At 34.1% G+C, this 14147-nt stretch overlaps 2 protein-coding genes and 1 non-coding gene across 3 annotated transcripts; 1 reads left to right on the top strand and 2 right to left on the bottom strand.

Annotated features, from left to right (window-relative positions):
- Positions 1-1349: 1349 nt before the first annotated feature.
- On the bottom strand, positions 1350-3187 carry LOC125836265 (protein CHLORORESPIRATORY REDUCTION 7, chloroplastic). The gene is made up of 3 exons (XM_049515436.1): positions 3072-3187; positions 2373-2497; positions 1350-1769 (listed from the first exon to the last, which is right to left on the bottom strand). Exons 1-3 carry the CDS (start codon positions 3112-3114, stop codon positions 1485-1487), a joined length of 453 nt encoding a protein of 150 aa, XP_049371393.1. The 5' UTR covers positions 3115-3187; the 3' UTR covers positions 1350-1484.
- LOC125836796 (U6 spliceosomal RNA) lies at positions 1384-1488 on the top strand. Its single transcript, XR_007443488.1, has one exon. It is a non-coding gene; the product is annotated as a U6 spliceosomal RNA (small nuclear RNA).
- A 750-nt stretch (positions 3188-3937) lies between the features above and the next one.
- On the bottom strand, positions 3938-13802 carry LOC125836292 (probable sugar phosphate/phosphate translocator At3g17430). Its single transcript, XM_049515466.1, has 10 exons — positions 13627-13802; positions 12408-12705; positions 11222-11329; positions 9723-9754; positions 9592-9642; positions 7668-7729; positions 7313-7574; positions 5749-6014; positions 5579-5673; positions 3938-4362 (listed from the first exon to the last, which is right to left on the bottom strand). The coding sequence occupies exons 2-10, from the start codon at positions 12492-12494 to the stop codon at positions 4192-4194; spliced, it is 1134 nt and encodes a 377-aa protein (XP_049371423.1). The 5' UTR covers positions 12495-12705; positions 13627-13802; the 3' UTR covers positions 3938-4191.
- Between the last annotated feature and the right edge of the window lie 345 nt (positions 13803-14147).

Here is a 14147-nt window from a genome sequence, read left to right on the forward strand (position 1 = left end):
AGGTATGAAACTCGCACTCTCAATAGTTTAGGTATGAACTAAAAAAAAGAGAATAGTTTAAATGTGTTTTTGACATTTATCTCTATTCTTTTTAATAGAGTAAAAAAGAACTTGTCATGTAAATTACAACAAATGAGATACAATTTTTAAAATTTATGATTTAAAACAAAACTTAAATATATGTGTAATTATAAATGATTTCATCTACGGTAAAAACTTTTAAATTTCTAAATAGGTGATATAGTTTTTGAAATAGATTTTTTTTTAAAAATATGCCACATAAATTGAAATACAAAGATTACCTTTCAATGTCAAGTTAATTAAATTAAACTATATGCATTTGTTAGATTTATTTATTTTACTGAATGCCAAATAGTTATGCATCAAATCAAAATTACCATAAAAATAAAATAAAATTTGACAAGATAAAATAATATCAGAAAGACTAGGTAAATCTCAGTATAGAGTCTAAGCAAATTTCACGTGGTGGGGCAAACCTCAGTGAGAACACCGAGTCCATAAGATGGGGTGTATGTGATACTTTAGCTTATGATAAGAGTTACACCATAATGACACATTTTAAAGTTATGCGAATTTAGGCGTAGAGCGACAATATCATTGATGGGCTGAGCTGAAAAAAATAGTATCAGAACTAATTTTGTGTCAACCTTGTCGATAGTTAGTCAGAGTTCAACTGGATTTCTGCAGATCTTGGAAAAGCGAGGTAAACTTCGATGCTAAGTTTAGACAAATCTCATGCGGTGGGGCAAATCTCAACAGAGACGATAAAACCAAAAAAGCTCTTTCAAAATATTATTTTCCCCTCTGTTACCTTTTACTTGTTTAATTATATTTTCCGCACCCTTAAAAGAATAATAACTAAATACTTATTTTACTAAGTTTTCTTACTAACTATGATTTGAAAATCCAAATTTAGCTATTAATAATCGAGTCTAGCAGTAAGTTTGGGAAATGGTTATCAAATGCTAAGGGTATAATTTTTTTTTAAAATAATCCCCTTTTAGTTTTTAATTTACTAAAAAAACAAGTAAAAAAATATTTTTTTTAATACACTGAGTAAATAAATGTAAACTCAGAAAGTAATAGAACTAACAAGAGAATTAGTTAATATCTCCCCCATATATATAGCAACAATTAGTTATATTAAGCTTCCATTCCAATGACTAATGAACAAGTACTAAATCAGTCTATCATATTTGGTAGCATTTTAGTTGCTATGTAAAATTCAGCACATTAAATTCGATATTTTTGTTACCAGTTTACAATCCTACATAATACTATATGAATAACTAAATCTTGCATAATATAACTAATCTCTGCATTGACAATATCTATATGTTTGAGTTTATTGACTAGTAATGTGTTCCTTCAGAAACATCTGATAAAATTGAAACGTTACAAAGAAGATTAGTATGACCCTCGCACAAAAGGATTACACACACAAATCGAGAAATAGTCCCTAGTCATGTCATGTCTTGTTGCAAACGAACTTGGTACCATTGAAGGGAACCAACATCTCCATCAATTTCAAGTTCACAAACAGATTTTACTAAGTATTCAACTGCATCATCAGTATCTTCAAATCTTGCAAGATCTGGTGGCAGTGTTTTGCCTGGCCAATTTTCTAACCAACTCTTTAACTTGTCTCTTAATTCTTCCTCAGTAACAAATTCCTCTGACTTTCCAGGTTCCATTAGTACATAAGTGTCTGTCTCTATGTTTGATCTTCTCCTTCTTGTAGCCAATGTCTGATTATTTTATTTTGCACAGAAAAAAAATTTGAGACAATTAAGAAAGTGAAGTGTTGCTTAACCTATATATAATAGATAGATGAATAGAAGCCCAAGTTTTAAATAATACATTAAGAGCGTGTTAGGGGAGTTGATGGAATCTAATGGAATTTGGTGGTTTAATTGAATATAAAGATATTTTGTGGTTTGAAGCAATGTAATGTATTTTCTTGCTTATTGACATTATGTTTGTTACATCTTTAGGTAGAATTTCTAATTTAATGGTACAAAATGACATGTAAAGTTATTTAAAAATTACTCAGAATGTGATCTATGTGATTTATGCCTTACATTGGTAAGAAAATTCACTATAATATAATCAAGTTGCTTCATAAATACAACTTCACAAGCTGTTGCGTAGTTGCATTTAGGAATTAAATTGGACTAATAATATGTGTGTAGGTTCAAATATGTTCTTATTAGTCTTTTGGCTATGCTCGGTTAAGTTTCGCGTGAAATAAAGATATTTTAACTCAATTAAAAGACGATAAAAATATGATTGAACCAAACTATTAAGGAAAGACAAATATTGTGAATTTCGCGTACTTTAGACAAAGATACCTTTATTCCATTGAGGTGGATGCGTCTACAAGTCACACTGTGGGAAAATGAGGAATTAAAAGGTTGCTGCCAATTACTTGTATTTAAAATTTGGAGTGGATGTTGAACTCTCCATGTCTCTGTCCCTGCAATGAAATATAAGTAACAAGTACTAAACCATTTTGTGTACTTTACTTTACTAAAAGGTCCTTTTTCATTTTTTGGGATGTTAACAAAGTGAGAATTATCTCAAGATCATATAATTAGATAATAATTCATTTCGAAATTCAAGAATATATAGGAATGTGTCTTAACATTCAAGAAAACGAACTTTAGATACATCTCAACTCAAAAGGCTAAGCATAGATAGTGAAGATTGCTACGCGTAGCAAGAGATCACAATTAGTGGCATAGACATAATTTTTCCATAAATGGTGTCAAGATTTGAAGAAGTGAAAAATTGAATAAATCAATATAATACCAAGGGTCATTTGTCATATTATACCCGATCTTTTCATTTTACTTGTGATTTATGAATTCATATCTAGTAAAAAAAAATCGACGAGTTTGGAGACAACAACCCATTTCCAAAATCAATATGGAGATTCTAACTTGTTGCATAAGTACAAAGTTATTCCACCATCAATATTACAGAAAAAAAGTCATTCTTTTGACAACATAAAAATAGGAAGAAGTGCAAGGATTTCAGTGGGAACTTACCTATACAATTGAACGTTTTATTGCACCACAATTGTGCCTCCATGAGTTGCTATTTTTGAACAATAATGACTAGTTATTAACAACATATCAGAATGGTTGCATTTCTTAAATTTTTTGATGAGATGATAGTAGATAAGATAATGGTTTTCAGCCTCATCTATATATATCCATACTGTTCCTGTGTTCTCTAAATCAGTCATGTACAGGATTGGGAGATTCTGGGCCCCAGACCCAGTATATTTAATCCATATGAGACAAAGCTACAAACATATACATTAAAATTCACAAATAGCCACTTTTCAACTCATGTAATTGAGAATGTCATGGAATTTTAAATTTCACATGTGAAACTGAGAACATTATCGTGGAATTTGAAACTCCATTACATTGACCATCTTTCTAAGACATGCCTAAAAGAGGCCAGTGCTACAACTGATGCTAAACCGCTAATGGTTGTTTACATGAAAAAACGAAAAATGCTGCTTAACGAAAGTCGAGCTGAAAGAAGAAAAGATTCTTTGAAGTTGCAACGAAAAGAAATTTGTGAAAGTTATAGTTGTATTTGAATAGTTATAGTTTTCTTGAAAAAGTATACTAGCTAAAATTTTGTGACTACTGACTAGAAGAAAAAAAGAGCATTTAAAGATAAATGACAATTTCAAATCACACTTTCAATAGCATTGACAAGGGTTGTCAAATGAGCAGGTAGGGATGAATCAGACTGGTCATATTTTTATGAGCTAATTTTGCCATGTAGAGAGATTGTAAAAAATATGGTTCTATTCATCTCAACTGGCTGGCCTGTCTTATATGACAGTAATTACTGGGCTTTTCAGCTGAAACACATTCAAATTTTAGATTGCCAAGAAGACAATATGCATATATGCTTGAGTGTGTAATGTGAATAAAAGAATAACAGTTTGTTGAACGTCAATAGCCCTAAAATATTACAACATATGACCTTACAAGTATTAATAGCACTAACACTTTGCAAAGAAATGCAACTCCTGGCAAAGTGGTGGGATGGTGTATACAAGACCTGCTCTCTTCAATCTGTTTGATCTATAATCTGACAACTGAAACTGCACCAAAAAATGTGATTTGAAGAAACTTATAATGCTCACGACGAGAGGTTGCTTCGCCCAAGATGAGAGATCCTAGTTGATGGTATTAAAGGTGCTTCCTCATCCACCATTGGATCTGAAGAGTCACTCTTTGTACTGTTTCCCCCAAGATCAGCATTGTCATCTGGCAAGTACAGATGAGATGACTTCTTCTCCATCTTAAGCTCCTGTAGAAGGTTAAGTACAGGTAAGACATACTTATAATAGTACAATAATCTTCCCACGGAAAATCATATGAAAGTCGCACTCTCACGATTAACAAAGACAACAGCGTTGTCAAAGGAGAAAAGCTCTAAGAAGCATTCTAGGTCTATTGGGACTTCAAGCACAATCAAGCGTGGGCTTTAGTAAGAAAAGGTGCAATGAAGGGGAAAAAAAAGAAGTATATATGTAGTTCAAGAAAAAGGTAACAAATGCATTTATACTGTTCTCCTTAACTAATACACTCAGTTACCAATTTTATTTGTTGTTCAGTATGCTCAATTCAAGATAGAACTCATGGGCACGACTTAGTGCATGGCCTACACTGAAGCACAGCTTAAACGACACAATGTCTTATCCGAGCTTTCTGAACTTCAGGGCTTAAGCCAGCTTTAAATGATCCTTTAACAACACTGAAAGACAGTCAATTAAGCAGTCAGGTGACCTCCTTTTCTAATAACGTTGGTGTCCAGGCCAACACCCAAAATGTACCGTCAAATATTCAATAGTGCACCTCAACTGTTTCACCAGGAACTATGTACATACTACCTCCCACTACTACGTATACTGGAACTCTGTGTACCAACACTGAGGCAGGTCGGAATGAAATCACCTAGTGTTTTTCTTTGCTGAAACTTGAACTCATATCTCACATAGTTTTCACCAACTTCATTGACTGCTATGCTACACCCTAGGATGCATGTGACTAAATCAGATACATTTCTTTTCAGCTTCTTTCATTTCAAATATGACGAGCACGGCAAACAATTGGGTTAGAAAATCCACCCTTGACCCACACAAAACATGAATTGATATGGCCTAAAAACAATAGAGGAAGCCAATAATAATCTTGACCTCAATCAGGAAGGGGGAAAAGTGGGAGATGCAAAAGATATATAGTAGGCTTATCCTTTGCTGCCATTAGTGACTATAAGCATCTGTTACATATGAAATATTTATAATGCAGCTTTTCTCTTGTAAACACAATAGGATGTTAACTGTTTTAAATTTCAGTTTTGCTGCTTGAAACAAGAAACACCAACTCCCTAAGAAACAAAAGAAGCATTCAGATATGCTTATGTTCCTATTGGAGAATCAGAAAACAAACCAGGAATGGAAAAAAAATGAAATACAAAAACCGAAAAACGAAGCCATAGTCTGAAAGTCAGAACAAAATCTGACCTTAGCTGTTCGATCTAACATAGTATCTACAGGAAGCTGGGATGCTCGTACTTCCTTGATCTTCAAGTAGTTATACATCACGACACCACATAATGCTATACAAAACAAAATTTCATCAATATGGTGCATGTTAGCATAAAGTTCCCATAAATAAGGAAAAATAAGCTTACCTATGGCATAGCCTGTAATGTTAAGAGTGGTAATCGTTGACTCCGGAAAAATTAAGGTCGAAAGGGAAATTAATATCCAATCTTTCAAGACACCAGCCACTCGAATGGTTACAGCACCAGTTCTACCAATCACTAAGAAAATTGAGAAATTCAAAGCAAGGGCACAAAGTGCATTTGAAAAGAAAATCCAAAAATTGAATTGGATCTGCGTGACTTCCATTTCAGGCTTCTCCAGAAGATACCATGGAATAAAAAGAAAGACGAAGCTGCATAATAAACATAAAATGATGAGTACCTCAATAAATAACCCAATATTCACTTGCATGAGACTCTAGACAACTGAAGACAGACATTTTAAAATACAGGGAATTACTCACTCATTGCGAAAACATAAAATGTTTGCCTTTGAAACCTGTAGTTTATAGAAACAACCTCACTTTGGAGGAAAATGTAAGCAAATATATAAAACAACCATTGCATATCACAGCATACAGATAAACCTTCTATCTCTATGAATAGAGGAAACCATTCACATGACAGTTACCAAAACTACAACAATCAAACTAGCAAGTAGCTATCCACCTTGTCAACATCAACACTTTTTTGACTTCATAAATGCCAAGATATACTTATGCTGTTATGCATGGCATGCAGGAAAGATATATACACAGGAGAACATATTAACAGAAATTTAATGATAATATCTCTTGTTTCTTAAAAGTATATTATCCAAGTTATGGTATAAGAAATATAACCCTATTGTTGCAAGCCTATCCATCACAAAGCATGGAGTTCTAAAGTGAATAAAGCAATGTAAAACCATATCCTTTTAGAAATAAAGGAAGAAAATATTAGATTGCCTTATTTTATATGTTCCTATGTAGATAATAGGAAAAAAATGCGGTAAAAAGTTATGAGGCAGAGTGCCATAGTCACCCAGAAGTAGCACACACATGCTGTTGGAACCAGACGATCTATTAAAGTTTTAACATTGTTGTTGTTAATAAACACATATAATATATCTACTTTGGCAAGATAGCAGAAAATGACAGTTAATAATAAAATCCATCATTTTTCTATACCAAGTTTACTACCAACCATGACACAAGACCTTTCAACTTTGTTTACAATTGTTTATGCTGATTGTAACAATTGAATGATCCGGTCTAATGTCAAGGTTCAACGTCTGTTATATCTGATTCTACTGCACAACTAAAATAAATAAAATAAGTTTATAAAATTATCCTTCCTCTAACAACTTAAGCTTTTAGATAATGTGATTCACATTTCAACAGACTTTAGGGCAGTAGGATGATATGAATGTATCAGCAGTTACTGTAGTCGGGAGCAATCAAGAAGTTACTCTAACCCATTAAAAGATACCAATCTAAGGAAGGTCCTATTCCCTGCTATCTTTTTCCCTCTGATTCCAGAGTGTGTGGTGAACACGGGGGAGGCTTGGAATCATTTACAGCCAAGTTCTCACTCATCATATAGACTGGAACAAAGCACGGGCTTGACCAAATGTAAACAGATAAGTCAACCTTAGAAGATTGAAGAATACCTGCATGGAGCTATGTAATATAAACTGGTGATAGGATTGAGTGTTAATCCTTTCTTCTGGAGAAGAACTTGAGTTAACACCAGCCTAAGAGCCTCAGCAAATATCCCAGTCACCTGGTAAACTGTACCCACTACATTGAAATGAATTTCCCCATAGGAGGATATTACAACACCAACACTGACCAAAAACATGTTCAAGAATACATCGCATCTTAGTTTGTCAGTTCCACAAATAGCAGCCATGAAAAAGGTGGCCACCGGCACTGTCATTTCAATACAGAGAAAGCTACAGCCATTCAGTAGATTCCCAGGCACAGGAATTTGTAACTAGAAAAGAATACAGTATATGGACATACTCAGAGCTTTGAGCATCTGGATGAAGGCCACTGAAATGAACAAATATGCGGTGTTGCCAAACCTGTGAGCACAAAATATGCACCTTTCAGAGATAAACTTATTTTAACCTCATAGCCTCAACTCACTAACTGAAACAGAAATCATCCGCAACCATAATTCTCTCCTAGAAATTAAGAACCTCGAGTGTGAGGAACAAGGAGACAAGGAAGTTAAAGATCAATTACACTGCCAGACAGAGAACAATAGATGGCAATTGCACAGGATGCTACATTTTTCTTTTCTTTTTGTCTTCTGGGGGCAGGATACAATAGGTATGAAAAGTGCTTCGTGGGGCAGGTAATGCAGTACATGGTTTGCCTAAACACATAAGCATACAGTTCTTTATCTTTTAAGAAAATGCCTTGAAATTGGAAAAATTATTTGTGGGAGAAGATTTAGAAAAGATCAAAGAAAAATATCAAAATTGAAAAAGAAATATAAATAAAAAATTAAAAGCACCGGGAATTTTTCTTGTAGGTTGGCTTCTTCTTCTTTTTCAGATTTGTACCTTACACAATGTAATTGATCTCGGTTATAAGAACAATAACAGTATTATTAGGAGCTACTTTAGCTCTTGCTCAAAAAAGACATTAAGAGAGGTTTAGCCTATTCTACAATGTCTCAATTGGGTTATATGCATTTGAGTATGAAAAGGCCCCTTTCTTTTGCCGGGTATCGCCATTTGGCTGATTCCCGGATCACTCCTTAAGGAATAGGACACAATAATATAGCGCACATCAAAGAAGAGATTACCCCCTCTGTTATAAGACAAACCCCCATATGGGCTTGCAGGGTCAGCAGAGGTTAGCAGAAAATTCTCGCTGTGGTATGAGGCGGGTACAATGCAGGGCAGGGAGCATGCATATTACCCATCCTATAGTCATCTCTAAAAAAGTGATGACCCACAGATGGAGTTGTCCACCATTTTTATCATCATCCCAATTTCTGGCCTAGGTTTACTTTCATCTTTTAGTACAGAAATAAGAAGTGGCAAAGAAAGGATCACGAGAAGCTAAATAATCCACCCACCAACATAAACAAGTAGAAAGGTGTAGGAAAATTCTGAAATCTGAAATCAACTATTACTATTCACATTTACCTGAAATATGAAATGCCTACATTTTTTAACACAGTTTTAAAAATGAGCTACAAGGATACCAAAAAAAGGACTTTTGTGTTATCAGCAAAAGAGAACTAAACAATAACAAGTGTGAGTAGATTGATTCCATCTGTATTGATAACAATTGAGCAGATATGGGCCTTTTCTATTTGTAACTGTAAATTATTATTAATGAAAGCATCCAGGAGATATCCAGTACAAAGAGAAAGTCTCATTTTATTTCTAGGTCACTCTCAGCATGTAAAGCAGTTTAGCAATTTAAGCCAAAGATTCAAAATCTCATTGTTCTTAATGTTGAACATTTCTGCTAGTATGTGCATGTTGTTCTTGTTTTATGGGGATAACGTGAAATGTGAGCTCAAGCAATGTCCAAAGGTTAGGAAACATCAATTTTAGGTTTGATCAGACAATGAGAGAAACTGATCAGCCATGTAAAGGATGGCACTGCAGATATGGAAGCTTTCATAATTAGGGGAAATCTTCAATTAGTTCAGATTATTGACCTCCGTTCCACCTGACCAACCCAGAGTGAAATAGTGATGTATCTACGTATGGAAGATGTCAAACTTTATGACAAAACATTGTTAGTAGCACATTATATTAAGCTGTAGCTGAATATGAAGAAAAATATAACAGTGTGTGTCTAATAGGAATCTCTCCAATTTTCAAACGAATAAATACCAACGAGTCACAAGTGATCATGAAAGACAGAATCCGTAAGAAAAGCCAACAAGTATTCTAGCTCCTCAAAATAGAGAGCTCACCAAAGACTTGCAGCAAAGAAAGCACTGATTGGAATAACGCACGTTGCATATCTGCAAATTCGATAAAAAATCGAGATATGAGAACAATGATAAGTTTCAAAGTAAAAGCAGTTAAAGTAGGCAATTCTCACATTTCAAGAGTCATCTTGACAGGCAACACAACCTGCAAAAGATAATCATGAATTAAAAGGAACAACTAGATGAAACTTAATACAAGAATCAAAGCACTAAGATCAGAGATGAAAAATTAATTTTCCAATTCAGACAATGTAAGAAATGAACCAAAATCAGAAGCTAAAGACGACCATACACCCATAATACTTTTAGTACACAAACAGACTTAACAAAATCTCCATGGAAGTTCATTTGCATGGCCACAAGCATCTCTCCAAGGCCAAAGAGCAGTGCAAAAAGAGGATAAATTATCACCAGCACAGTAGTTTCCTCAAACAAAGATTGAATTCATCAACATTGTTAAAGATCCTGATGAAGAGTGACTAGGGATGAACCTCAAAATAGACCAATAAGCGCTCAGATGAATCTAACGTAGTCAAAATCTGTCCAAGAATTTTTCTTTCAAATTAGCATACAGCATTAGACCCTAATTCCATGAGTTGCTTGGCTTTTGTTTGGCTAAAAAATTACTCGTGTAAGATTTATATAGGATCACCAAATTGCCAAGTCAGAGTAAATCAATTGCCAGGCTTCTTGTCTCCCTAAAAATAATTCAATGGAAATAGTTTTTCTACTTGTCAAAGTATTGTAACAAGCTGCTGATAATAATTATGAATGTTTTAATAGGAAAAGACACTAGGCAAGGCATTTCTATTCTCGCAGGGCAACACAAATGCATTAAAGAGAGAGACGGAAATGCTTAACCTTTATCTTCTACTCCCTACAGTCCTTTTTCTTTGACATTTAAGGTATTAGCACACTCATTAAGAAAACTATTTAATAGCATTAATCATAAGGGGTATTTGACTAAATTACCTTTATCTTTGAGTAATTAATGACTGCATGCCTTATTGGAGTAGTAAGGGCCCAATTGGAAGAAAATAATTAATGTCTTCTTGGTTTTCCGAAGTGACAAATATTTTGGACTAAATTCTTTTACCTGAAGTGAAAGATAAAAAGGACCAAAAGGAGTATCTGATAACTACTCAAGAAATTACAAGTCATTCAGCAGTTAATGAAGAAGCCAAAAGTATTTTGCGTGTGTATATGGGGGGTGGGGGTAGGGGTGGAGTGGGAGACTTTTGTGCTGCTATGACTAAAGTTTGATTAGACAATATGATGTTATCAGGATGCTGAATGATCATGGTGTATTTATAGATACAATAATATCAATGAAATAACAACATCAAAACAAAATAATATTGTGACAAGATCTGAAGAAAATCCTGGACCTTTTAAGTTTTAACACATGGATCATATCAATTGTGTATAACATGCTAGCCTACTGAAAGCAACCTGGTAGAAATGCAACTTATACCTAGCAATCTCAAATAGCAAGCATTTCGACAACAATGTCAACAAAAATTGAGTAGCAAGAAGTCATCATCCAGAAGAGCAAATATGAGAGTGTACAAGAAAAATGTCAACGTAATTCAGTAATTCTTAACTACCATACCTTGAAGACACGGATAAGAAAGAAAGCCACTAAGCCTGAAAAGCCCATATGTATCATGGTAAGTGTAATTGGGAGTGGGAAATTGAAATATTTTGGTGAAAGTACCCACTGCAAAAACATAATATAAATGGCAGAAGAAAATCGTTAGTTTGTATTGATGATATTTAAAAGTAAAAGAATTACAACTAAGTCAGAGATAAAATGTATCGAACAGAAACTTCTCCCGAAGCTTACAATGCAACATATACAGACTGGTAAAAAAAGAAAAAGAAAAAAACAAACACCCACCAAGACCTGTGCCAGCTGTGGTGGTGGAGTAGAAGGCCAGATACATACAAATCAATTGGGATGTGTTTTGAACAAATGAAGTTTGTAAGTCAAGCCCTGCTGTGTGCTCACTCCTATAATGCATGCTATTGGAAAAGCCAAGACAGTAGTCTGCTTAGCAGTGGAGTGAGGAAGTGGAAATTTGAAACATGTGCACCTTATTCTACAGGAATAATATAGCCTCATAGTTTATGCATTACAAACAAACACTGCAAAACAGTTGAACAAGAATTTTCTACCTTCTACTACCAAATGAGACCAAATCTGAATCAACAATGCTCAGCGTCTACATCATTGGTTTTCATATCGCCCTATTTATTACTCATTTCTTTTTTATTAACAAAACGCCTCGTGTAAGAGCTTGCTCACACTGACATCGGTCTCAGATAATTTCCCAAATGAAAAACATTGGTTCCTCATAAAGAATTTGCTCTTCCCTTCATGGTGTTTGGTTAGTTGAATGGAAAATAATGAAACTTGTGTCCTTCTCCATTCAGTTAGGAATGGCTATGACAATTGATTTTGGACCAGCAGCAGATAGTTGCATGTTTCACTATCCTCCTTTTGGCTTCCTAAGAATGTAAGTGACCCTTGGCCCCTCTAAGTTTCCTTGGAAGCTCATGGCAATAAATGATAGCAGCTTGTCACTTTGGTTGTTCTTCCCAGAGATCGCCTGAACCACAATTTTAATATAATTGTAGTTTTCTTTTTTCCCTTTTTTTATTTTATTTCTTTTATTTCTGAGGTTGCTTAAATGCATTTAAGCTATAGACATTAACATATTCTAACTGACAAAGAACAATCCATGAATCCAATGAAGTCGAAGACAATTATGAAATACTTGGAAAAAGACACATACCTTGTTATACAAAATAACTCCTGATGAAAGCACGATATAGACAAGGAGATAAAAGTAAGTCAATAAAAGCTCTTTGCTGATCATCATTGTAAGTCACTTGGCGATTAAAATGGCTCCACCTCCCTATATTACAATGTAATTCTCTCAAATCCAAAAATCAATAAACTCGGATCTAGGAGATTTGTGTAGGTACGAGGTGAAAATTTAGCTCAACGGCTGTATTCATTCCTTAAAGATGATTGTAATGCACCAGCCTTGTTTCTGCTTATGCCGTTATAAAAACATGGACTGATAAAATCTGGAGATAAATGTGTCAAATGTCAAATTACTAATATCAGAAGGAGTCTTCATTTTCTAATGACACTATCAAAACAACCTGATAAATCAAAGCAAGCACTAGAACAAGTAAACCCGGATTATATGAACTTTACAAAAAGCTGAATGTAACGACGAAATTAGAAATTTTAATGGCATGGAATTCCATGAAAAGGTAAAAAGCTTGCCGCAACACACACTATGAAACAACCTTTAATGGTCAATTTAATAAATATCCACTCACAGTCATCCAATGCATGCACGAGATATACAGATCACAAAATACAACTTGGCAATCTATCAGATGCAAATAATAAAAGTATCCTGCTAAGCCAGGGAACTCCATAAGACTATCTGGAATAAGCTAATGTTTAGGGGCATACATGGTCTCAATTTGCCAATCAGCACCCTGCAGTTAACGCACAACTCACCAAAAGAACTTGCTATGAAACATTTCAAAAAACTCACATTCTGCAAATTTTCTTTTACCTTATTATAGAACTAACATAATCGGACATATTTCTAACTGGTAATAGCTGGTAACAAAATAAGCAATAAATTAACAGTCCTAAGCCCTCAACGATCAAATTTTCTTAATGTTGAATCAATTCAGAAAGAAACGCAATAATAAGCGAACTCAAAAAAGTGCAAGCAGTAGCAACAAAACTGAATAATAGTAATAAAAACAATAGAAGAGCGAAGCCGAGTAAGCACATGGTATGAGCTAGCAAAACAAGCTACGACTAATAATAACAATAATAATACAGATAAAACAACAAAAAGTAGTGATGATACAAGGAATATCTAGCGAAAGGAGAAATTATACACATAATTTGTCCTCACACCAATATACACCGACGCGTTCAGGTGAAGGAGAACGAAAATGAAGACTGAGAATACATACCAGTAGAAAGAGCCGGAATTCGTGAGACGGAGATCTGTTTCCGGCGAGATGCCGACGGTTCGATCTGATTTGGTTGATTGAATTCTGTCGATTGGTTAGCCCTATGAACACGATTACGAGTTCCCAGTGAGTGTGTGACGTTGATAAGGAAGAGGAATCAGGATTAAGAAGAGCTGCAAGTAACGACGAATGGGTCCTACTAATTAATTTCTCTCTGATTACGTACCTACACATAACGCATGTTATTTTAAAACTCTCTCCCGTCTCATTTTGTACGAGTTAATTTTATTTGACACTTTTTTTTTTTGAAAAAGTAAAAAATAAATAAATTTGTAGTCTGAAATAAGGATAGATATTCATGTGGATTTAAATTATTTTATTAAGAATAAAATAGATATTTTAAAATTAAATTATTAATAGAAAAATAAACCCTTTTAAATGTAAATTAGTGATAAATATGTATATATTTTTAAAATAACAAATGCCTTTATAAATTATGACATATTTTTGGCAATGAAAAT

Source organism: Solanum verrucosum, unplaced genomic scaffold, assembly GCF_900185275.1.
Source record: "Solanum verrucosum unplaced genomic scaffold, falcon-dt-bn FXZP01000278.1, whole genome shotgun sequence".
In the NCBI taxonomy this organism is placed as follows: domain Eukaryota; kingdom Viridiplantae; phylum Streptophyta; class Magnoliopsida; order Solanales; family Solanaceae; genus Solanum; species Solanum verrucosum.

Bases quoted from the DNA above. Each gene is read 5' to 3' on its own strand.
- LOC125836265 (XM_049515436.1), bottom strand. From the start codon at position 3,114: ATGGAGGCACAATTGTGGTGCAATAAAACGTTCAATTGTATAG. The intron at 2,498-3,071 runs GTAAGTTCCCAC...ATTTCATTGCAG, and splicing joins TAAAACGTTCAATTGTATAG to GGACAGAGACATGGAGAGTT. The intron at 1,770-2,372 runs GTATCTTTGTCT...TAAAATAATCAG, and splicing joins TCCACCTCAATGGAATAAAG to ACATTGGCTACAAGAAGGAG.
- LOC125836292 (XM_049515466.1), bottom strand. From the start codon at position 12,494: ATGATGATCAGCAAAGAGCTTTTATTGACTTACTTTTATCTCCTTGTC. The intron at 11,330-12,407 runs GTATGTGTCTTT...ATGTTTTTGCAG, and splicing joins GAGTTATTTTGTATAACAAG to TGGGTACTTTCACCAAAATA. The intron at 7,730-9,591 runs GTGAGCTCTCTA...TTGTGCTCACAG, and splicing joins TTCTTTGCTGCAAGTCTTTG to GTTTGGCAACACCGCATATT.